At 39.0% G+C, this 26,822-nt stretch overlaps 1 protein-coding gene across 1 annotated transcript in view; it reads right to left on the reverse strand.

Moving 5' to 3' along the window:
- The window catches only part of LOC106084876 (uncharacterized), a 124,678-nt gene that overhangs the window by 72,140 nt on the left and 25,716 nt on the right, over nucleotides 1–26,822 (reverse strand). Inside the window, exon 2 of the mRNA XM_059369477.1 lies at nucleotides 3,694–4,432. Coding sequence (XP_059225460.1) covers nucleotides 3,694–3,807 — 114 coding nt within the window. The 5' untranslated portion in view covers nucleotides 3,808–4,432. The remainder of the gene's footprint in view (nucleotides 1–3,693; nucleotides 4,433–26,822) is intronic.

Raw genomic sequence — 26,822 nt, forward strand, 5'->3', positions numbered from 1 at the left:
CGATTTGGTTGAAATTTTGCACGAGGTGTTTTATTACGACTTCCAATAAATGTGCCAAATATGTTTTAAATCGGTCTATAACCTGAAATAGCTGCTATATACACCGATCTGGGATTTTGACTTCTTGAGCCTCAGGAGGTCTAATTACTATCCGATTTGGCTGAAATTTTGTATAACGGCTTCTTCCATTACCTTCAACATACGTCTCAAATATGGTCTGAATCGGTCTTTAGCCTGATACAGCTCACATATAAACCAATCTCCCTATTTTACTTCTTGAGACCCAAAAAGGCCCAATTCTTATTCGATTTGGCTGAAATTTTACACCTATACTTCTACTGTGGTCTTCAACATTCAATTCAAATAGCACAACTTTTTTCTTTAATCCTTTGATTGTCTAAAAAGAGATACCGGGAAAGAACTCGACAAATGCGATCTATGGTGGAGGGTATATATGATTCGCCCCGGCCGAACTTAGCATTCTTTACTTGTTTAAAGGCTAGGGACGAACTGTGAATCTCTCTGGTTCATCTGCCTCGCCCTCATTACTAAGCCTGACGACTGGTTGTGCGCTTGAAGCATTACTCTCGACTACAGGTGCCAAGACACCCTATAGGATGGGCGGACAACATGCTACGGTCTGATGTCATCACCGCAGGTGCTCCTCCTCCGGACGGAGTCTACTGCTGACAGGCTTTAAAATTTTTCGTAATAGGTACCTATTCCTAGATACGGATATTTGTTTTTCGAGGAGCGAAAAGAAAACACGGCCGCACCACTCTACAGCTACTTATTAACGGAGCACCGGAGTAAGTCCGGAGACAAAATATTGTAGTCTTAATCTAAACTCAAACCCCGGGCAGATTAGATCGCCTAATCCTTCGGTGTTGTAGTGACGTCCTTCCCAGTCCACAGCACTTTCGGGAAGGCTTCGGTTTCTACCATGACCTCCAAAATCTAAACTAAGAATGGTTTAAACCATTGGCTCACTTTAAGACCCATCTCTCGGTTATACTTCTTGAACCTATAAAGTCCGCTATTCATACATCAAAATTTTTAACCAAATATTTTCCGAATCTGTGCATAACCTCTTATAACTCCTCTAAAAACCTAACTCTAGATAAAAAGAAATCTTTCAAACAACTTCATGGCCGAAAACGTTTCAACTTGAAGCTGCCTGAAATATTGATGATCTTTTACAAAAGTCTCTCCGACTCTGGCGGCGTGGTTCTTATAGCCTCTCTAATGTTCAGACACATGTCCGCTGAACGTGCATTTATGTTGTTTATGTCGCACTTACTTCATCTGACTGATCATAATGCGATCCTGCAGGCGGAGATATTGGCGATCGCGGAATGCGAGAGGTGGTGTGGTGTTCACCCAAGGATGTCGACTGTGAACATATTTACCAGCATAGTAAGGTCTCGAACAGTCTTGGAGTTTAAGAAGAAGAGGATGACACGATCCGCATCGTTTGGGTGCCGGGTTAAAGCAGAGTAGGGGGGAAAGAAATAGCGGATGATTTGTCAGTGAAGGCCAGAGCACTGCGGTGAATAAACTTGGTTAACCCGATGAGAGTTAAGGGCATGGGCGACGAACGCTGTGGAATAGAGAAACGGTCGCAAGGACGGCGAAAATCCTATAAGCAGATCCGAATCGTGAGAAGATGAGGCTATTACTGAAAGGAAGTAAGAAGGAGGTCAGTATAACTTTCGGTATCATAACAGGACATAAGGACTACGAGCACATTTATGCAAAATCGGTGCGTCAAGTTGCCCAGCTTTCGCTTCGACACAATACCAGACATGAATGAATTCCTAACTTAGATTTTCTTTTTCTAGGTTACTTTGTTAGTATTTAGAGCGCACAACAAGCCGATCACTGGCTTAGGTGTATGTCCATAGGTCAGATGGGTCGGATTAATATTCGAACCTTCTTTACAACCCTACCTAATCTAACCTACTCTCCATTTCGATCCACCACAATACCTATATTAGATTTGGCCTAATCACCTTTTCGTAGAGCTAGTAGCCCATTTTGGTATTCTGTTTATGTTCCTACTCTGTACGCTTCTGGAATTCACACTTTCAATTCAGTTTCCGGTCCAAGATAATTCAAGGTTTTCTTACTTAAATGGAAGTACCAAATTCAGCAGCATACAGAGAAGCCTTAAAGTTGTTGGTCACCATGCAGGAGAGCCATAAGTTCCAAATAGGACCCAAAGTTGGTCCACTGGCTATGCAAAAGGGTGATCGGTATGTGGTAAACTTGATGGTGGGTGTTCCAAATAAGATAATAAGAGAACCGAGCTATAGCTTCTCAGAAATTCTTCTGATTCCTTTGTTCAAAGAACTCTTAAAACTGGTTCGTACCATACGATAATGATGGATTTCTTTTCGGGATTTCAGATTCAAAACTGATAGGACAATGGGACTAATATAAACACCCTCAAAAGAAGAGAAATTTACGACCGTATCAATATGGGGCTCAAAAGAAAGGTATTTGGGAGTAGAGCAGGAATCTGATAACAATTTTCGGGAAAAAGTGTTCATGGGGCCACCCCACCCCCAAAACACCACCCATATTGGATGTATTTGCTGACCATTGCAATATGGGGCTCAAATAAGAGATATTGGGTTGCCCAAAAAGTAATTGCGGATTTTTTAAAAGAAAGTGAATGCATTTTTAATAAAACTTAGAATGAATTTTAATTAAATATACTTTTTTTACACTTTTTTCTAAAGCAAGCTAAAAGTAGCAGCTGATAACTGACAGAAGTAAGAATGCAATTACAGAGTCACAAGCTGTGAAAAAATTTATCAACGCCGACTATATGAAAAATCCGCAATTACTTTTTGGGCAACCCAATAAAACCTAAATGCGACCTAACTTAATATCCTGGCACTTGTTTAACTAAAAAAAACTTTCTTTCGTCTAACTTAGCACAAACTTAACTTGACTCTTTAAAATTTATTTTACCTCCATATAACAAGGGAGAAACTTAAAAATTAAAAAAATAATATTCCATTGTTTAAGTTATGAACAATCAGCCTTAGGGCACATTCACAACGATATTTTGTTAATTTACCACAGTAAATATTGTTTTTTTCTCTATCGTTCAAAGGACTTTATGCAGGATTTTCTATTAGGCATGCAGCATTTTTTTGTGTGTAAATTTTTCTTGATTTTAATGAACACTGAAGGAATGGAAAAACAAGTTAAAAAGTGAATGAAAGCGTTGGAGTTTCCCCAAAATAGGGTTGATTGAATAACAAAGTGAGAAATATGTAGAGAAAGAGAGAGAGAGAGTGGGTGAGAGGGGGAAATAGTAAGAAATTTCAATTTAAGGAAAACCATAAAGAGCTCGTCTAAAAGATGGAGAAGTAGTGATGCAACAACAGCAACTTGGTGGTAAGGTAGGTAAACATGCAGAGAACATTAAAAATTCTAAGTTGAACGACAAAAAAAGTGTGTTTTTGCACAAAAAACTTTTTTAAGGGGAAGAACATGAGGGGGAAAGGTTACAAGTGCGTGTGTTTTCGAAGGCTAAGCCCCCAGTGTGGGTGGTAAGGACCAGAACACGCAACACAAACAAACACATCAAGGGGAAATCTAAAACAGGGGGGATGTTTTCACTAAAAATGGTTGGGTGGAGGTCGGATGCACTGGTGTTCAAACACCATCAGTACTTACTGATTCGGCCAGTTTGTGCAACGTGGCATTAATGCGTTCCGGATTACGCGGTGGTGGTTCTGGTGGCTCGGAGGCAGCCATTGTTGGACCACTATTTGCAATATTTATTTGCATAATACAGGTGTTAACCAAACAACCAAATTCAGTTGCTCCTCGCCTTTGGTTTGGTCTCTGTCCCGCCTTCTATCTCTGTCTCTGGCTGCCTGGCCTAACGGCCAAATGAAAAATGGATTTGTCGTTGTAGCGTGGGTCCGCCTAATGGCTTTGCTGAGTTGTAACGTGGGGGTAGGGAATTTTGTCGTTAGCACTCTTCATGCTTCATTGTCTCATTTGCGTTGCTTTCTGATCTAAGGACATTTACATATACGTGTACATACATATATGGATGGGCTAGTTATGGGACTTATGCAAGTGCTCTATTGATAATTGCAGAGTTTTTTCTTTTTTTCGTTACTGTGGTCTTGTAAAGATTTGTGTCTATATGCCATATATCATTCAGTGTTTCTCAGTCTCAGTTCCATGGCAGACAACAGGACATTGAATCGTTTGCTTTATGGTTTTGTTTTTGTATTAATTTTTAATTACAACAGAACTCAAACGCAGACACTCACACACATACACAGAATTGGGATTATTATGTAAAAAAAAAGCAGAAGCAAAAACATTTAAAAATTCTTACAGTCACATTTAGCCATTTGGTTAATTCGTTCATTAAAGTTTAAGCCAAGTCCTTAGCAATCTGAAAATGTACAAAAAAGCAAAAAATGTTGGAAAATTCCATTATCCAGTGGTAGAGGCGACAATTAAGTAAAAATGTAAAATGTATGATAAGCTTTTTAAAGTTTTCCATTGAACATTCTGTTGAAAATGGAAAATGTGATGAGTTAAAAGTAAAAGGTTTTTTAATTTTAATCCATTCCATCCAAAACATGAAATGGGTTTAATGGAAAAGAGATGTAATCTTTGGTACATTTGTTTCTCTTTTAATATTTTTGACTTTAATTTAAAAGTATTTGGTTTTGTTGAACGTGTTTGAGGAAAGGGTTTTGGTTGTAGGCGTAAAGAGAAAGAGATTTTTATACCCTACACCACTACTGTGGTACAGGGTATTATAACTTAGTGCATTTGTTTGTAAAACCCAGAAGGAAGAGAGATAGACCCATTGATAAGTATACCGATCGACACAGAATCACTTTTTGATTCGAGTTAGCTATGTCCGTCTGTCTGTCTGCCTGTCCGTCTGTCTGTCTGTCCGCCTGTCCGTCGGTCTGATCGTCTGTCTGTCCGTTTGTTTGTCCGTCTGTCTGTCTGTCTGCCTGTCCATCCGTCTGTCTGTTCGTCTATCTGTCCGTCTGTCTGTCTGTCCGTCTGTCTGTCTGTCCGTCTGTCTGTCTGTCCGTCTGTCTGTCTGTCCGTCAGTCTGTCCGTCTGTCTGTCCGTTTGTCTGTCCGTTTGTCTATCCCTCTGTCTGTCTGTCCGTCCGTCTGCCTGCCTGTCGTCTGTATGTCCGTCTGTATGTTCGTCTGTCCATCTGTCTGTCTGTCTGTCCATCTGTCTGTCTGTCTCTCCGTCTGTCTGTCTGTCTGTCCGTCCTTCTGCCTGCCTGTCCGTCTGTCTGTCTGTCCGTCTGTGTATCCGTCTATCTGTCCGTCTGTCTGTCCGTCTGTCTGTCCGTCTGTCTGTCCGTCTGTCTGTCTGTCTGTCCGTCTGTCTGTCCGACTGTCTGTCTGTCCGTCTGTCTGTCCCTCTGTCTGTCCGTCTGTTTGTGCGCCTGTCCCCCTTTAAGGGGAGTTTATGGGATGACGCGTCCTCAAACACTTGGCCCCAAAATTTTCACTCTTTGGGGGGTGTTTTGGGAAAGAAGCGGTGTTCTAACTACATGGTCCAACATTTGGATATCAAATTCGTATTCTACTCCCAAATACCTTTATTTGAGACGCATATTGCGATGGTCGATAAATAATTGCTGTTTTTGGGTTGTTTTGGTGAAGGGAGACCTCAAGAAAATTTGTCCCGAAAGTGGGTATCAATTTCGTACACTTCTCCCCAATATCTTTTATTTGAGCCCACATTGACGTGGTCGGTAAATATGCCTGATTTAGTGGTGTTTTGGGGAGTGAAATGGTCCCTCAAATACTTTCCCCTGAAAATTTATCAAGATCGTGCTCTACTCTCAAATATCATTTATTTGAACCCCATATTGTCATTGGCTTCAAAATTGGATATCAAATTCGTTTTCTAATCTTAAATATCTTTCACTCTAACCCCTTATTGCAAAAGTTTGCAAATAGGTCCGGCCCTAAAACGTACCAGTATCGAGACCCACTCCCATTAAGATCAAAATTTTCATGGTGAGCAAATACGTCCTATATGGGAGTTTTTATGGGGGTACGACGTCCCCTAAGCAGTTGGTTCCGATCGTTGATATCAGATTCGTGGTCTACTCCCAAATACCTTTCATTTGAGGCCCTTGTTTCCATAGTTGGCAAACATGACCGGTTTGGTGGTGTTTTGGGGGATGGGGCGGCAGTTCAGTGACTTGGCCCTGAAAATGTATATCAGATTCGTGTTCGATTTAGCTATGTCTGTCTGTCCGTTTGTCTTCCTGTCCGTCCGTCTGTCTGTCTGTCCGTCTGTCTGTCTGTCTGTCTGTCTGTCTGTCTGTCTGTCTGGCCGTCTGTCCGTCTGTCCGTCTGTCTGTCCGTCTGTCTGTCCGCCTGTCTGTTCGTCTGTCCGTCTGTCAGTCCGTCTGTCTGTCTGTCTGCCTGTCCACCTGTCTGTCCGTCTATCTGTCCGTCTGTCTGTCTGTCTGTCCGTTTGACTGCCTGTCTGTCGGTCTGTCTGTCCGCCTGTCTGTTCGTCTGTCTGTCCGTCTGTCAGTCCGTCTGTCTGTCTGTCCGTCTGCCTGTCTGTCTGTCCGTCCGTCTGTCTGTCCGTCTGTTTGTCCGTCTGTCTGTCCGTCTGTCTGTCCTTCTGTCTGTCCGTCTGTCTGTCCGTCTGTCTGTCCGTCTGTCTGTCCGTCTGTCTGTCCGTCTGTCTGTCCGTCTGTCTGTCCGTCTGTCTGTCCGTCTGTCTGTCCGTCTGTCTGTCCGTCTGTCCGTCTGTCTGTCCGTCTGTCTGTCCGTCTGTCTGTCCGTCTGTCCGTCCGTCTGTCTGTCCGTATGTCTATCCGTCTGTATGTCCGTCTGTCAGTCCGTCTGTCAGTCCGTCTGTCTGTTCGTCTGTCAGCCCGTCTGTCTGTCCGTTCGTCTGTCCATGTTAATTTGTGTACAAAGTACAGGTCGCAGTTTTCATCCGATCGTCTTCAAATTCGGTATGGGTATGTTTTTCGGCTTAGAGACGAAGCTTTTTGAAATTGGAAAAAATCGGTTCAGATTTGGATATAGCTCTCGTACATTTGTTCGTCCTATTTGCAGTAATACTGCAATAAAATGATCATGTGTTAACCGATTCTCTCGAAATTTGGCAGGAAGGATTTTCCTATGACTCCCGATACTACCGATGAATTTGATAGAAATCGTTTCAGATTTGGATATAGCTCCCATATATATATTTGTCCGATTTGCAGTAATAATGCAATAAAATGGTTATTTGATAACCGATTCTCCTGAAATTTATTAGGAAGGATGTTCTCTTGACTTTCAACATTACTGGTGAATTTCATGGAAATCGGTTCAGATTTGGATATAGCTCTCATTTATATATACCGCCCGATTTTTACTCCTAGAGCCACTGCAAGCGCATTTATTGAGCAATCTTCCCAAGACTTCGTACAACGCTTTCTTCGACGACTGTGAAAGTATCTGAGAAGTTTGCTCGAAATCGATTCAGATTTACATATAGCTCCCATATATATATTCGTCCGATTTGCAGTAATATTGCAATAAAATGGTAATTTGTTAACCGATTCTCTCGAAATTTGGCAGGAAGGATTTTCTTATGACTCCCGACATTACTGTTGTTTTTCGTGGAAATCGGTTCAGATTTAGATATAGCTGTCATATATGTATGTCGACCGATTTTAACTTCTAGAGCAATGCAAGCGCAGTTTTTGACTAATCTTGCCAAAATTTTGCACAACGCTTTTCTCCACTTCTACCACATTATCTGTGAAGTTTGCTCGAAATCGGTTCAGCATTAAATATAGCTCCCATATATATGTTCGCCAGATTGGGGATAATTTGCAATAATGTTGTCATTTGTCAACCGTATGAACATATTTGCTCGGAATTTGATACGGATTTTTTAATAATCAGTCTGAAATAATCCTTCTGAAAAAAGTCCATCAAAATTGGTACAGAATTATATATATCTCCCACTTTACATCTATAGGGTAGGTGTAGGGCATTATAAAGTCAGCACCGCCCGACTTTTGCTTTCCTCACTGGTTTTATCCTAAAAGGGTAATGAGAACCATAATGCAATACGATGAACTCTCTCACCTAGGTACCCATGCATTTTCTTGGATATGTATGGCATCATTGTATACTGCCTGGATTAAGAGTAGTTCAGAATTAGACCCTGAAATCCTTCTTCTAAATTCCATATTTCACACAGTGAGTAAAAATTTATTCATTCGTATACCCCTGCTGCAAACAGGGATCATGCAAATGCGCAAATGCAAATTTGCTAATTTTGCCCATGAACATTCCATTAAGGAACAAGGGCAAACTTCTCATATATCAATGAGTGCAGTCCGATTCATTAGGAGCCTTCTTTTTTGAGCCGAGTCCGAACGGCGTGCCGCAGTGCGACACCTCTTTGGAGAGAATTTTTACATGGCATAGTACCTCACAAATGTTGCCAGCATTAGGAGGAGAAAACCACCGCAGACAATTTTTTCTGATGGTCTCGCCAGGAACCCACGCGTTCAGTGTCATAGGCGGACATGCTAACCTCTGCGCTACGGTGGTCTCCATATGGTGGGAGCATACTTGTCTACTGTTACTCAACGTTGGCACCATAACATTGGGTACTTGTTATCAAATTGTCTTAAAACTTCAAATCTTATGTTTGAATAGTTAAATCAGGCTAATTTTCAACTAGATTTCGATTACCAATGTTTTAAGCTTCATTTAACCTCAAATATGTTTAGCACTCAAAATTTACATTTCAAAATGTTTAACAATAAGCTACCTAAATGGTTGAGTATTTAATTGGTAATGTAGCCATGTTTATTTTCTCTCTCTCTTACTATTTTAGACGATTTTCCATTCGGCTAGCAATCTAATTGGGACAATTGAAATGGCATTGTCCCAAAACCAAAGTGCTATGCTCATGTATCCCATCCCCCCGCTAAAAGTTAAAAGTCCAGCAAACCAACGAAAATAAAATGAAAACTTTTTGCTTCTCTCGTTTGACACTCAAGTCGACTTTGGTGTTAAGTTGCCCCATTTAGTTGGAGTGTTGTAAAATTCTATTGCAGGTGTGGATAGACGAAATTTGAACAACTCCCCATACTCCAAACCAATATAGATGTCAATGGCCTCCTATTTATTGTGAAAATAAATGTTGAAGCGTTGGAAGGTAACAAATGGAAAAAAAAGGAATGATTCAAAACACAGAAGAAAAAACAAAATCATGTCAATTGAGTTGTTATGGGGTATCCTAATGGATCGAAGCTTTAACAAGGTGTTGTGTATTTTTATTTTCTTTTCTAAACAATAACAGCAAAGAGAATTTTGGGAGGTTTGGTGAGGATATTTGTTAGGGTAAAATGTTCACTTTAGAGTTTTCTAGTTGTACAATGGAAATCTTTTAAGTTTTAAAGTGATAGAAAGTGGGAAAAGATGTTTTTACGCAATGACCTAAGTGATTACAAAAGTTTTATGGATTTTGTGTGTTTAATGCGGGGGTGTGAAGGGTACTAAAATCGTACTTATTTGGACAATGTTTTTCCCTTTGTTATGCCATAGTAGCGACAGATCAAAGCCTTTGATGAGAATCGATCCTAAATACATTTTTAGCAGCGGCAATTCCATTTCGATTCAAACACAATTACCGATGCCCTTGTGTGTGAGGTGTGTGATATGAAAAATTATAAATTAGCCAGTAAGGAAAGGCTAAACTCGGGAGGAGCCGACTATATAATACCTTACACCTACCCTACAATTATAAATTTGGGGAACATATATATGTATATGAAAGATATCTAAATCTGCACTAATGCTATAACAAACTCTGAGCCGTTTTTGATGAATTCTTGCAGATATGTCAAAATCAGTGACAAAACAATTCGTGGCAAATTTTGTGCAGATCGGTTGAAAATTGTTGCTACTACGGTCAATTAAGTCCAAATCGGGCGATACATATACATGTGAGCTAAATCTAAATCTGAACCGATTTTGATAGAATTTTGCAGATATGTTAGGATCAGCAAGGAAACAATCAATGCCATATTTTGTGCAGATCGGTTGAAAATTGTAGCTACTACGGCCAGTTAAGTCCAAATCGGGCGATACATATATATGGGAGCTATATCTAAATCTGAACCGATTTTGAAAAAAATTTACAGATATGTTCAGATCAGTAACAAAACAATCCATGCCAAATTTTTGGCAGATCGGTCGAAAATTTTAGCTATTACGGTCAATTAAGTGCAAATCGGGCGATACATATATATGAGAGCTATATCTAAATCTAAACCGATTTTAATAAAATTTCACAGATATGTTAAGATTAGTAACCAAACAGTCTGTGGCAAATTTTGTGCAGATCGGTTGAAAATTGTAGCTACTACGGCTATTCAAGTGCAAATCGGGCGATAAATATATATGAGAGCTATATCTAAATCTGAACCGATTTTGAAGAAATCTTGCACATGTGTTAACATCAGTAACGAAATAATTCATGCCAAATTTTGTGCCGATCAGTTGAAAATTGTAGCTTCTACGGCCATTTATGTGCAAATCGGGCGATACATATATTTGGGAGCTATATCCAAATCTGTACCGATTTTAATAGAATTTTGCAGATATCTTAAGATCAGCAAAAAAACAATCCGTGCCAAATTTTGTGCAGATCGGTTAAAAATTGTAGCTACTACGGCCATTTATGTGCAAATCGGGCGATACATATATATGGGAGCTATATCCAAATCTGTACCGATTTTAATAGAATTTTGCAGATATCTTAGGATAAGAAAAAAAACAATCCGTGCCAAATTTTGTGCAGTTCGGTTGAAAATTGTTGCTTCTACGGCCATTTATGTGCAAATCGGGCGATACATATATATGGGAGCTATATCCAAATCTGTACCGATTTTAATAGAATTTTGCAGATATCTTAGGATCAGCAAAAAAACAATCCGTGCCAAATTTTGTGCAGATCGGTTGAAAATTGTAGCTACTACGGTCATTTAAGTGCAAATCGGCGATATGGGAGCTATATCTGAATCTGATCCGAAACATAGGCTATTTAGTTTTTTGATATCGGGAGGGGCGGACCCTCCCCCTACCCCAAAAGTACTACCCAAAAATAAAAGTGGAGCGATCGGGACAATATCGAATTCAAATGAAAGGTATTCAAGAGTAGAGTACGAATTCCATAATAAAAGTTGGGTCCAAGTACCTGGGGGGCCGCCCCAGACCCAAAACTCCATAAAATAGGTTTATTTGACGATCATGACAATATGGGACTCAAATAAAAGGTATTCGGGAGTAGATTACGAATATGGTCAGGAATAAGAAATATGCCTTATAATTTGTTGATATCGCAAGGGGTCGGACCCTCCCCGTTACCCCAAAAATACCACCTAATATCACAAGTGGACCGATAAAGACAATATGGATATCAAATGAAAGGTATTGAAGAGTAGAATACAAATATGATATTAAAAATTGGGTCCAAGTACTCAGGAAGTCGTCCTAACTAAATGTCGCCCCCAAAATGTCTAAAAACAGACAAATTGCTCGTCTATATCAATATGGGGCTTAAATGAAAGGTATTCGGGAGTAGATTTCGAATTTGGCATACGAAATCAGATCGAAGTGTAGGGGGTCACCCCACCCCCTAAAAACTCCCTAAATGGGCATATGACCCATCATGACTGTATGAGACTCGGTTTGTTTGTTTGTTCCGTAGAATCACAAAAAAAGCGAACATAGGTTATATAATTTTTAGATATCGGATGGTGGCTGACCCTCCCCCTTATATCAAAAACGCCACCCAAAACCAAGAGAGAACTGATGGGCACAACATGGGTATCAAATGCCAAATGACGTTCCTATCAATATGGGACTCAAATGAAAAGTATCTGGCAGTAGATTACAAATATGGCATAAAAAATTAGGTCCAAGTAATAGGAGGTAGCCTCACCCACAAATAACCCCAAATTGTCATATCGGCCAACCATGGCTATATAGGATTCAAATGAAAGGTGTTTGAGAGTAGATTAAAAATATGACATTGACATTTGCGTCCAAGTCAATGTGGCTCTTTTCCACCTAAAAATACATCGAATAGATTAATTGACCCATTATGGCAATATGGGACTCAAATGAAATGTATTTGAGAGAAGAAAACGAATTTGACCCCCCAATTATGGGGGTACGCCCTAAATCACCCCTTAAACTGAACTTTACTTTCGACTATAGCAATATGGAGTTCAAATCAACGGTATTTGTGAGTAAAGAACGAATTTGATATCTATTTTCAGGGCAACATGTCGGTGGCCTCCCCATGACCTTCCCGCACTCATACGAAATATTTCTCAAAGTAGAGCACGAATCTTATATTTATTTTGATGGCCAAATGACCACCCCCGAAATACCCCATAAATCCAAAATATTTACCAAAAGAAAGGCATTTGGGAGTAGAGTAAAAATTTGCATAGGAACCGAGCAGGGGCAAACTTTTCAAACATCAATGAGCGCTTTCCGATTTAAGTTGAGTTTATCAACGATCAGGGGCCTTCTTTATAGCCGAGTTCGTACGGTGTGCCGCAGTGCGACACCTCTTTGGGGAGAATTTTTTACATGACCATGAATGGTATGGTACCTCGCAAATATCGCCAGCATTAAGAGGGGATAACCACCGCTTAAAATTTTGTCCGAAGTTCCGCCAGGATTCGAACGCAGGCATTCAGCGTCATAATCTGCAGTAGCACGATATCCACATTCAGGGCGAAGTGTCCTCAACCTAAATAGATATTAGAGAGTTAAAGAAGGCGCAGCGGAGCCGGCCCCGTCCAGCTAGTAACTTATAAAAGTTAGGCAAGTATGTGCTGTTTTAAAAAAACTTTGACTGGCATGGTGGATTGCGATTTCTGCTACGCCATGTATTTTCATCAACACCTTTGTCACATCGATTAAGGTGCTCTACACACACAACGACTATTGAGTACGGTGTAGAGCACGTTTGTGCTTTGAAACAGGGCCCAATTAGTCCTCTAACTCTCCTTAGCGCAGTTAGAGAGAAGAAAGACTTACTTTCCACTATTCCGATACAAACTAATCATCAATGCTAAGAAGTTTGCTTTAAACTAACAAAATTTGTATTCTCTGCTTGCAAAATGTAATTGAAGTCAAAATGAACACAATTCTGTTACAAATTCTCAAATATGTTCTTCTTCAAATAATACTTGGAATTATTCTAACCATAAAATAACTTTGATACCAAATAGTTACTGTCCCAATATTATTTGCAACCATAAATATTTCCAATTTCTTTTCAATTTCAAAATCTTTTGTCTAGATTTTGATAGAAAAGCTACACAATTAAATAAAAGGTAAATCCAAACATGTTTGTTTGTCCGTCTGTCCATATATTTGTCTTCTAAGTCTTGAAAATATTTTTCCTTTGAAATAAAGTCCTTTGTTAGGATTTGTCTAAGCTTCAAAGGTGTGTATTCCTGGACATATGTAAACATTGATGATTTGGTAAACGAAGATATCACAGTTTGTCTAACGCCTTTTGTGTTGGATATTGGGATATTTTGCTTTTGATATGAGACGCATTTAACTGGAAACATTCTTCTCAAGGGTGGGCAACATTTCTGATTCGTGCCCTTTTAACACCCACATTTTATTTGAGAGAAACGTTGATTGATTGATGCAGAAGAGACATAAGGGTTTCGGGGAACCCAGAAGGAATTTTTTATTTGATTTATGAAACAAACAATTCAAAGGAATTTTTCTTTAAAAATTTAACTTTTTTATTAAATCTAGTTTGAAATAATTTTGAGTTTAACGACATTTCCGTAATGGAAGAATTAACTAAAAAACAAGTAAAAGCGTGATGAGTTCGGCCGGGCCAAATCTAATATACGCTCCACCATTGATCGCATTTGTCGTGTTCTATGCGCGGTATCCCTTTTTAGACAAACATAGTATATTAAATATGAACTGTTATGCTATTGGAGCTATATCAAGTTATAGTCCGATTCGGACCATAAATGAATGCTGAACATTGTGGAAATCATTGTGTAATATTGGGTTGCCCAAAAAGTAATTGCGGATTTTTTTAAAAGAAAGTAAATGCATTTTTAATAAAACATATAAAGAATAAACTTTAATCAAATACACTTTTTTTACACTTTTTTTCTAAAGCAAGCTAAAAGTAACAGCTGATAACTGACAGAAGAAAGAATGCAATTACAGAGTCACAAGCTGTAAAAAATTTGTCAACGCCGACTATATGAAAAATCCGCAATTACTTTTTGGGCAACCATTTTTCAGTTCATTCGGATAAGAATTGCGCCTTGTAGGGGAGATAGGTTTATATGAGAGCTGTATCAAGCTATTGATCGATTCAGACCATATTAGACACGTATGTTAAAGGTCATGAGAGAAGCCGTTGTACAAAATTTCAGCCAATTCAAATAAGAATTGCGCCCTCTAGAGGCTCAAGAAGTCAAGATCCCAGATCGGTTTATATGGCAGCTATATCAGGTTCTACACCGATTTACACCATACTTAGCACAGTTATTGGAAGTCATAACAAAATACATGTCATGCAAAATTTCAGCCAAATCGGATGAGAATTGCCCGCTCTATTGGCTCAAGAAATCAAAATCCAAGATCGGTTTATATGACAGCTATACCAAATTATTAGCCGATTTGAATCATACTTAGCACAGTTGTTCAAAGTAATACCAAAACACTAGGTGCAAAATTTCAATAAAATCGGACAAGAATTGCGCCCTCTGGAGGCTCAAGAAGTCAAGACCCAAGATCGGTTTATATGGCAGCTATATCAAAACATGGACCAATTTAAACCATACTTGGCGTAGTTATTGAAAGTGATACCAAAACAGTACTTGCAAAATTTCAATAAAATCGGATAAGAATTGCGCCCTCTAGAGGCTCAAGAAGTCAAGACCAAAGATTGGTTTATATGACAGCTACATCAGGTTATGGACCGATTTTAACCATACTTACCACAGTTGTTGAAAGTCATAACAAAACACCTCATGCAAAAATTCTGCCAAATCGAATAACGATTGCGCCCTTTATTGACTCAAGAAGTCAAGATCCAAGATCGATTTATATGACAGCTATATCAAAACATGGACTGATTTGCCCCATTTACAATACCAACCGACCTACACTAATAAAAAGTATTTGTGCAAAATTTCAAGCGGCTAGCTTTACTCCTTCGTCCGTAAATCGACTTAAAATGTTAGAACGATCAGGAAGGGATGAACCCCCAGAAACATGGTCCCACATTTGGATAACAGATTCGTATTATACTCGCAAATACCTTTCATTTGACTCCCTTATTGCCATGGTCGGTAAATATGCCCGATTTAGGGGTGCTTTGGGGCTTGGGGTGATCCCCCTAGCACTTGTTTCGACAATTGGATATCAGATACGTTTTCTTATCCTAAATACCTTTCATTTGAGTCCCATATTGTCGTGATTGGTGTAAATATATGTTTGGTAGGTTTTAGGGTGGGGCAGCCCCCCTAGGTACCCCATCCGAAATTTGGATACCAAATTTTTTTTTTGTTGGGGTACTATAAGAGAGCAGCACCTATCTCCGAGATCTGGCGTTTCTAAAAATTAGGGTAAGGGGGAGAGTCCGCCCCTCCTTCAGATATCAAGAAATGTAGTACCCTATTTTCACCACGGGATCATTATGCACCATCTGTGAAAATTTCAAGAAAATTGGTTCAGCCGTTTCTGAGTCTATAAGGAACAAACAAACAAACAAACAAACAAACAAACAAACAAACAAACAAACAAACAAACAAACAAACAAACAAACAAACAAACAAACAAACAAACAAACAAACAAACAAACAAACAAACAAACAAACAAACAAACAAACAAACAAACAAACAAACAAACAAACAAACAAACAAACAAACAAACAAACAAACAAACAAACAAACAAACTAAGAAACAAACAAAGAAACAAACAAACGAACACAAATGTATTTTTATATATAAGCTTACTGGAAATCGGACTAACATATATATAGGAGCCATATCTAAATCTGAACCGATTTTGACCAAACTCTATGTATATTGTGGTAGTCATCGAGGAAAGCGTTGTGCAATATTTTGGCAAGATTCGTCAATAAATGTGCTTGCAGTGGCTCTAGGAGTGAAAATCGGGCCATATATACATATGAAAGATATATTTAAATCTTAACCGATTTCCATGAAATTCACTAGTAATGTCGAAAGTCGTAAAAAAATCCTTCCTGCCAAATTTCTTGAGAATCGGTTAACAAATGACCATTTTATTGCATTATTACTGAAAATCGGACGAACATATATATGGGAGCTATATCCAGATCTCAGCCGATTTTTACCAATTTCAATAGGCTTCGCCTCTAGGCCGAAAAACATTCCTGTACCAAATTTGAAAACGATCGAATGAAAACTGCGACTTGTACTTTGTACACAAATTAACATGGACAGACGGACTGACAGACGGACGGACAGACAGACAGACGGACATAGTTAAATCGAATCAGAAAGTAATTCTGAGTCGGTCAGTATACTTATCAATGGGCCTATCTCTCTTCCTTTTGGGTGTTACAAACTATTTCACTAAGTTATAATACCCTGTACCACAGTAGTGGTGTAGGGTATTATTAAGTGGTTATGTGGGCAAATCGTTCTATTGGGTTGCCCAATAAGTAATTGCGGATTTTTCATATAGTCGGCGTTGACAAATTTTTTCACAGCTTGTGACTCTGTAATTGCATTCTTTCTTCTGTCAGTTATCAGCTGTTACTTTTAGCTTGCTTTAGAAAAAAAGTGTAAAAAAAGAACATTTGATTAAAGTTTATTCTAAGTTCTATTAAAAATGCATTTACTTTCTTTTAAAAAATCCCCAATTACTTTTTGGGCAACCCAATATTTTCATATTAAAAATTACCTTGTTTGTTTATTTCCCAACTAATGTTTATCTTCTAGTTTAAAAGTCAATAACTTCTATACACAAAAAAAACCAAAATAATTTATTGCTCATAACTTTTACATGATCCCAAAAGAAAAGAAAAAAAAAATTGATAAGCCTTTGTTTGCTATTCCTTTCATTGTCCATTATGGCAAATTATTTGTGGTGTGCATAAATAATATTTGTTGCCTTTGTATATTTTATTAAAATTTTCCCAAATAGTTTTACTAAGCAAACAAGTTGTAAACAAACTGGAAATTATTTTCCAAACAACATTAACAAATGTACACCTCAACAAAAACATATCGAAAATCAACATATTCTTGTATACCTTCGAAAAACTTTTCAACAAAACATTCTACCCCCCTCAATCAGCAGGCATCCATTTATCATCATCTTGATGAATCGACAAAACAACAAATGATGTTGAGCAGTCATGTAAAAGTATTGATGCATATATTGGCATTACTGTACGATACACTTACATGTGTAGACATATGTAGGTATATACAATATAAGGTTGGACTGATGACTTTTTTTTCTCAAATCCAAGCCGATATGGCGAATTTGCAATTCTCAACGATCTTCATTAAGAAGAAATACATCCACAAAATATTTAGCGGATACCTTTATTTGCTCAAACGTTATTGCGATTTCTAAAGACGGGCAGATGAACATGGCTGGAAGGGCTTAGAATGTCGAGGTGATCAAAAAAGTAAAAGTGTGCTAAGTTCGACCGGACCGAATCTTATATACCCTCCACCATAGATCGCATTTGTCGAGTTCTTTTCTCGGTATCTCTGTTGTGCTGTTTTAAGCTATAGGCCGATTCATACCATATTTGATACGTATGTTGAAGGAATGAGAGAAACCGTTGTTCAAAATTTCAGCCAAAATCGGATAATAATTGCGCCCTCTAGAGGCTCAAAAAGTCAAGATCCCAGATCGGTTTATACGACAGCTATATCAGGTTATAGAACGATTTCAATCATGCTTAGTATAGCTGTTGGAAGTCATAACAAAGCATGTCATGCTAAATTTCAGTCAAATCGGATAGGAATTGCGCCCTCTAGGGGCTCAAGAAGTTAAAAAGGGCGATTGGCTTATATGGGAGCTGTATCAGGCTATAGACCGATTCGGACCATATTTGACATGCATGTTGAAGGTAATGGGAGATGCCGTTGTACAAACATTCAGCCATATCGGAAAATACGTACGCCCTCTAGAGGCTCAAGAAGTCAAGATCTTAGAACGGTTTATATGGCAGCTATATTAGGTTATGAACCGATTTGAACCTTTGAAACAGGCTATAGACCGATTTGGACCATATTTGACATGCATGTTGAAGGTAATGGGAGAAATCGTTGTACAAACATTCAGCCATATCGGAAAATACGTACGCCCTCTAGAGGCTCAAGAAGTCAAGATCCCAGATCGGTTTACATGGCAGCTATATCAGGTTATGGACCGATTTGAGCCATACTAAAAACAGTTGTTAGAAGTCAAAACAAAATACCGTGTGCAAAATTTCAGCCAAATCGGATAAGAATTGCGCCCTCTAGTGCCTCAAGAAGTCAAGATTCAAGGTCGGTTTATATGGCAGCTATATCAGGTTATAAACCGGTTTAAACCACACTTTGCACAGTTGTTGGAAATCATTACAAAATACTACATGCAAAATTTCAGCCAAATCGGGGCTTCCAGGAGCTCAAGAAGACAAATCGGGAGATCGGTATATATGGAAGTCGATATGGACCGTACTTGACACAGTTGTTGGCAACACTATGTGTAAAATTTCAGACAAATCGAACAAAAAATGCGGCTTGTAAGGGCTCATGAAGTCAAATCGGAAGATCGGTCTATATGGAAGCTATATCGGTTCTCAATCAGAACCGATATGGCCCATTTGCAATCCCCAACGACCGTCATCGATATTAAGTATCTGTCCAAAATTTCAAGCGGTTAGTTTTACGCGTTCGACCTCTCTCGTGATTTCGACAGACGGACGGACGGACATGGCCAGATCGATTCAGAACGACTAGACGATCAAGAATATATATATTGGGTTGACCAAAAAGTAATTGCGGATTTTTCATATAGTCGGCGTTGACAAATTTTTTCACAGCTTGTGACTCTGTAATTGCATTCTTTCTTCTGTCAGTAATCGGCTGTTACTTTTAGCTTGCTTTAGAAAAAAAGTGTAAAAAAAGTATATTTGATTAAAGTTCATTCTAAGTTTTATTAAAAATGCATTTACTTTCTTTTAAAAAGTCCGCAATTACTTTTTGGGCAACCCAATACTTTACTAGCCTAATCGGGCCCGCTCTTTACTCTCTTCAACTCTCTGATATCTTTTTAGGGTAGGGGACACTTCGCTCTGAACGTGGATATCGAATTCATGCCATTATACCCACCGTAGCGCAGAGGTTAGCATGTTTGTCCATGACGCTGAACGCCTGGGTTCGAATCCTGGCGAAACCATCAGAAAAATTTTCAGCGGTGGTTTTCCCCTCCTAATAATGGCAACATTTGTGAGGTACTATGACAGGTAAAACTTCTCTCCAAAGAGATATCGCACTGCAGCACGCCGTTCGGACTCGGCTACAAAAAGGAGGCCCCTTATCATTGAGCTTACAATTTTAATCGGACTGCACTCATTGATATGTGAGAAGTTTGCCCCTGTTTCTTAGTGGAATGTTCATGGGCAAAATGTGCATTTGTATTAGCCATTGTTCGAATCTTGGACGTGTTCGAATCCTGGCTAAAACATCGGACAAAGCGATGGTTATCCGCTTTTAATGCTGGCGATAGTTGCGAGGTACAATGCCATGCATGGTCATTTTGAAAAACTTTCCCAAGGAGGTGTCGCACTGCGGGACGTCGTACGGACTCGGCTATAAAAAAAGGACCCTTATCATTGAGTTTAATCTTGAGACGGAAAGCACTCATTGATGCGTGAGAAGTCTGCCCCTGCTCGGTTCCTGGTGTTTTTTTAAAATTAGAGTAATGAAGAGTGCTTATTAGTGGAGGGATGGCTCCTCAGACTTTTCGACTCAAATATGGATATCAAATTCGTGCTGCACTTCCATGGTCGGTAAATATAAACCGTCTGGAGGGTGTTTAGATATCATATTCGTTCCTTATTCCCAAATACCGTTGATTGGAGCTCCATATTACCATAGTCGAAAATAAAGTTTAGTTTAGGGGGTGCTTTAGGGCGTACTCCAAAACTCTTGGCTCCAAAATTGGATATCAAATTCGTTTTCTACCCTCAAATACGTTTCATTTGAGACCCGCATTGTCATAATGGTTCAATTAACCCATTTGGCATATCTTTAGGATGGAAAGCGCCACCTAGACTTGAACGCAAATTTTAGTATCATATTCGTAATCTACTCCCAAATACAATACATTTCATTTGAGTCCCATAAGCCATGGTGGGCATGGTGGGAATATGCCCATTTGGGGATGGGTGTCCTCTTTATTACTTGGAACTTAGTTTTATCTCATATTTGTAATCTACTGCTTGATACTCTTTATTTGAGTCCCATATTGACATGAACTTTGAGTTTATCTGTTTAGAGTGTTTTGGGGATGGAAGGGCCCGCTGGGTACTTGGACTCAAATTTTAATACCATATTCGTTTTCTGGTCTCCAATACCCTTCATTTGATACCCTTATTGTGCCCATCTGGACCTTGGATACGGGTGGCGTTTTTGGCGTAAAGAGGAGGGTCCGCCTCCATCCGATATCAAAAAATTATATAGGCTATGTTTCCTTGCAGACCAACCTGCACAATCTGTGAAAATTTTAAGAAAATCGGTTCAGCCATGTATCATTTAGGCATAAGGGGCCCAATGGCGTTTTGAGGGGTGGCGTGACCCCCTATACTTCGATCTGATCTTGTATGTCAGATTCGAAATCTGTATTTCCATGAACGTCCTATATTAACCCTTTTTGGGGGAGTTTTGGGGTTTGGGGTAGCCCGATGGGTACTTAGACTCAAATTTAAATACCATATTCGTATTCTGCTCTCCAATACCTTTCATTTGATACCTATATTGTCCCGATCGGTTCACTTTTGATTTTGGGTGGTGTTTTTGGCATAAGGGGGAGAGCCCGTCCCCCTTCCGATATCGAAAAAATTACTTCTAAACCAACCTACACAATATGCGAACATTTCGAGAAAATCGGTTCTGACGTTTTTAAGTCTATACTGAACAAACCAAGCGAGTCCCATATATCCTAACATTATCCATTGCCTATTGTGCCCATTTTGGGGGTTTCTGTGGGAGTGGGGTGACTCCCTCTACTTCGACATGAATTTGTATGCCAGATTCGTTATCTACTCCCGCGTACTTATCATTTGATACCCATATTGTATTTATCGGTCCACTTTTGATTTTGAGTGGTATTTTTGGGGTAACGGTGGAGGGTGCGCCCCCTTCCGATATCAATAAATTATAAAGCCCATTCCCACTTCCTGACCATATTCGTAATCTACTCCCGAATACCTTTCATTTGAGTCTTATAATGTCGAGATCGTCAAATAAACATATTTTAAGGGGTTTTGGGGCTGGGGCGGTCCCCCAGGTACTTGGACCCAACTTTTATTGTGAAACTCGTACTCTACTCTTGAATACCTTTCATTTGAATCCCATATTGTCCTGATCGGCCAATTTTTATGTTTGGGTAGTACTTTTGGGGTAAGGGGGAGGGTCCGCCCCCCCTTTCGATATCAACAAATTATATAGCCTATGTTTCCTTCCAGACCAAAGTACACAATCTGTGAACATTTCAAGGTAATCGGTTAAGCCGTTTTTGAGTCTATACGGAACACAAACTGAGGTCTTAGAAGAATATGGGGTATCGGTGGAGGGTGCGCCCCCTTCCGATGCCAATAAAGTATAAAGCCTATTCCTACTTCCTGACCATATTCGTAATCTACTCCCGATTACCTTTCATTTGAGTCCCATACTGTCATGATCGTCAAATAAACATATTTTAAGGGGTTTAGGGGCTGAGGCGGCCCACCAGGTACCTGGACCCAACTTTTATTGTAAAACTCGTACTCTACTCTTGAATACCTTTCATTTGAATCCCATATTGTCCTGATCGGAACATTTTTATTTTTGGGTAGTACTTTTGGGGTAAGGGGAAGGGTCCGCCCCCCCCTTTCGATATCAAAAAATTATATAGCCTATATTTGTTTCCAGACCAAAGTACACAATCTGTGAAAATTTTAAGGCAGTTGGTTCAGCCGTTTTTGAGTCTATACGGAACAAACAAACAAACCGGAAAACAAACAAACGCAAACTGAGGTCTTAGAAGAATACTTTGAGGTGTTGCAAACCGAATGACTAGATTAGTATACCCCCATCCTATGGTGGTGGGTATAAAAATGTATAGGTTCACAGATCGATATTTCCAGGTGTCAGAAAAGGAATCACTAGGTTAGTATATCGCCATTGGATAATGGGGGCTGTAATAATTACATCAAGCTAAATTGCCTAATTGTCAATTAAGGCATAGGTTGCCCAAAAAGTAATTGCGGATTTTTTAAAAGAAAGTAAATGCATTTTTAATAAAACTTAGAATGAACTTTAATCAAATATACTTCATATACTAAAGCAAGCTAAAAGTAACAGCTGATAAGTGACAGAAGAAAGAATGCAATTACAGAGTCACAAGCTGTGAAAAAATTTGTCAACGCCGACTATATGAAAAATCCGCAATTACTTTTTGGGCAACCCAATATAACTCACACGAGAATTTGTTTCAATTTCATTATTCCTTTTGTTGTGCCTTTTTAAAGGAAAATCGTAACATTTTAAATGAGTCTTCTTTTGAAAAAAATATCATATGTCATATATTCTTTTTCCAAGTTTGAAGTAAACTTTCACCACATCCTATTTAACGTGCGCTTGTTTTAATACGAGCATAAGTTCACGTTTGCAAATGCATATCGGATATCCTTTGGCTGTGAGTCGAACTTTTGCCGTAGTTCTTTTATATGGTTGTTGCCTAGGCTACATACAGACCATATATGTTATGCATGTTTAAGGTATTCATGTGTACAACACACACACACACACACATCAGCATACATCATGCATGAGGTATATTTCATATTATTCGCATTCATGCGAGAGAAACCCATATTTTCGGATGCCTGTATATGTAAATAAAAACCGAATACAAGGTGAATTATCATTACACATATACTCTCGTACAAGTTCTCAGCCACGACTGCCCTTTTGCATATTCAAAAGCATAAACGAACGGAAAAATAATGTTGTGTTAACATCCTTTAAGTAGGCTTTACAATTATATTACGGATTTTTCTTCAAGACTCATGTATTTTTTTTGTCGTTTTCTTGCCAGGCAACTCGTGTCATCGCAGATATGTAGTTGTCTCTTGAGTGTCTTATCTCGAGGGGTTAGGGCGAGGGTTTTTATGACATTCCAAAGTGGTACACACGAATGGCGGGGCTCAGGAAGTGTAAAACCCTAGAATATTTTGTATCCAATTAAGAAATGAAAATGCTGCCAAATATGGGTCATATTTGCGTGAAAGCAATTTGGTTGCCCTCGTTAGGGTTACACAAATAGACGTAGGAACTTTAACCCCAATTATTTTGGCAATGTGTGAGTTCATGGGAAGCAAATGTGTTATAAACACAACTATTTACAAGTTATGCTATTTTTAATAGAGGATTTAACAGACAGAAGTTTTTGTAACAAGCTAAAAATATCTTCATTGAGTTTTGCAAATGTAGCATACTTAAGGGGGCATAGAAAATATGCAATGCTAAATGGTCTTGGTAAGCCTGAAATAAAATAATTACTAAACATGGGATTACAATACATGAATGAAGATATCCCAGCTGAAAAAAAATAAATTTAATATGAACCTGGCGGTCTACGCACTGGAGGAAAGGAAGATGGTCTAAAGGGACAGGGTAGGTCATACTAAGTGCAACCAAGTTCATACTGATGTATCTGTCTTACAAGTGACTGCTGATTGATATTGTCTACAAGCCACCAAGAGCATTTGCTTTTGAGCTTATTTAAAAAGAAAATTATTTGTGGCAAAGTTCAAGCTTAAATTATTGTAGGCTATTGTTGGCGAGCTCAAACACCTCAAAGTGAACAAAATGTTTGTCTACTGCACTGTAAATCCTTATAATGAATTGGTTCGCTTTATGAAATCTCGAATAATCAACGAAATCCAAGCCGTTCGGCCGGATCGAATTTTATGTACCCTACAACATGGATCCCAGATGTCAAGTTTTCCAATTCAGACCATACTTGGTTTGGATCCTTGAGACTATAGTAAAAGTCATTATACAAAATTCCCAACATAATCGGAGAAGAATTGCGACCTATGGAGGCTCGAGACTTAGTTCGAAATTTCAGGCAAATCCACTCTAGAGGCTCAAGAAGTCAAGATCCGAGATCGGTTTAAGTGGCAGCTATTGGGTTGCCCAAAAAGTAATTGCGGATTTTTTAAAAGAAAGTAAATGCATTTTTAATAAAACTTAGAATGAACTTTAATCAAATATACTTTTTTTACACTTTTCTTCTAAAGCAAGCTAAAAGTAACAGCTGATAACTGACAGAAGAAAGAATGCAATTACAGAGTCACAAGCTGTGAAAAAATTTGTCAACGCCGACTATATGAAAAATCCGCAATTACTTTTTGGGCAACCCAGTAATATATCAAAACATAGACTGATATAGCCTATTTACAATCCCAACTGACCTACACTAATAGAAAGTATTTGTTCAAAATTTCAAGCGTCTAGCTTTATTAGGCCGAAAGTAAGCATGCTTTTGACAGTCGAACAGATGAACGGGCAGGCGGAAAGATATACGGACATGACATTATTGCCCAAAAATGTCAGGACGATCAAGACTATATTTATATACTTTTTTGGATTTTAGATCAATATTTCGATGTGTTACGGAACGGAATGACAAAATTAGTATACCTCATGGAGGGTATAAATATATTCCAGCATGGATGCTCTGAATAAATCCATTTTTTTCTATCAACCAACGCGCAGGGGATGTCCCATATGAATGCAGGGCATTGCGTTGGCGAAAGGAAATTAGGAATTGGAGGGGGGGGAAAGGATGTAGTGTTTATTGACATTTGTCTTAAATCTCTGGATGACATAGTGGGTGGGAGAAACATTAGCCGGAAGCCGATTCTACATACGAACGGTTCGGGCGAAATAAAAATTCTCTCTATAATGCATTGTGCGGTCCGCTGGCCAACCAATTACAAAGGGATGTGAGTTTCTGGAATGTATGGTTTGCCTGACAAACATCCTTGAATCAGGAGTAAGAAGACGAATATCAGACGAACACACACCATGAAAGTTTCCGATAGAACAGCGCCAAAGAACCAACATTGCGACGATGTTCAAGGGGGGCAATAGAGTTGTCCCCATTCAACGCCAGCACTCTCTTCTGTTAACGGTTCAGTTGCTCCAGGGATGATTTTGAAGCTCCAGCCCAAACATGTGAATTGTACTCCATTTTCGCTCTTATACAAGTGATGTAGATGTTAAGACGATCAGAAGGAGTGAAGTAATTCTTACACCGTTTAAGGAAGCCTAAACACTTGAATGCTTCTTTCGACACTTCATATATTGGGTTGCCCAAAAAATAATTGCGGATTTTTCATATAGTCGGCGCTGACAAATTTTTTCACAGCTTGTGATTTTGTAATTGCATTCTTTCTTCTGTCAGTTATCAGCTGTTACTTTTAGCTTGCTTTAGAAAAAAAGCGTGAAAAAAGTATATTTGATTAAAGTTCATTCTAAGTTTTATTAAAAATACATTTATTTTCTTTTAAAAAATCCGCAATTACTTTTTGGGCAACCCAATAATTCTTACACTGTTTAAGGAAGCCTAAATACTTGAATGCCTCTTTCGACACTTCCTATACATGTTAAGCCCAACGGATATCATTGCCCAGAACATCAAGAGCTTCTGATTGCTCAACATCTATACCGTTAATAGACAAAGATGATCGTTATGGGTCAGCGAAGCGTTGTGTGACAACAAACAGCACTGAGTCTTCCGTGCATTAAAATCTACTCGATTCATTCGACCCCACTCAGAAATGGCCAGCAAATCCTCATCCATCCAAATCATCCATAATCCGCTTATATGCCCAGATGGCATATCAACACTTGTCTTGCGCAGGTGTTCTTCGATGCTTGCTCGTCCATTGCGCAACCTTTTCAACCTTGCCTACCGTGCTGGAGACTTGCAAACGTTCAGCCAATACCCAAGAAGGGTGAGGCAAACAACCCTGCGAATTATCGCCCAATTGAGTCAGTAGTCATCGAATCCGCTCTACTCATTTGCCATAGGCCGAGTCTTTTTCGTATTCTGCTCTTCGTACTGCTTCCTCCCCGAAGCGGTCAATATTTTTATACGCAAAATCACTTTGGGGCTGAGCTCAATGGATTCTTTCAACATTTAAGTTGGAAACTATGTTTGCTCAATGACGTTATAAAAGCTACTACTGAAATGATTGAGAAGATAATTTTAAATGGAATGAGGACTGGAACTGGAATATGTTAAGACTATAACGGCTAAATCAGACGATAAAAGTTGGTTTAACCGGACATGCAAAGATGCTGTCAGATCAGGAACTGGCGCTTGGATTAAAATGCCAATACTGAACTGCTGCGCAAGCAGGCAAGATCTTCGTGTGCCAATGTGCTTAGGTGCGAAAAATTTTTTTACGAATAGC

This window comes from Stomoxys calcitrans, chromosome 5 (assembly GCF_963082655.1).
Source record: "Stomoxys calcitrans chromosome 5, idStoCalc2.1, whole genome shotgun sequence".
Lineage (NCBI taxonomy): Eukaryota > Metazoa > Arthropoda > Insecta > Diptera > Muscidae > Stomoxys > Stomoxys calcitrans.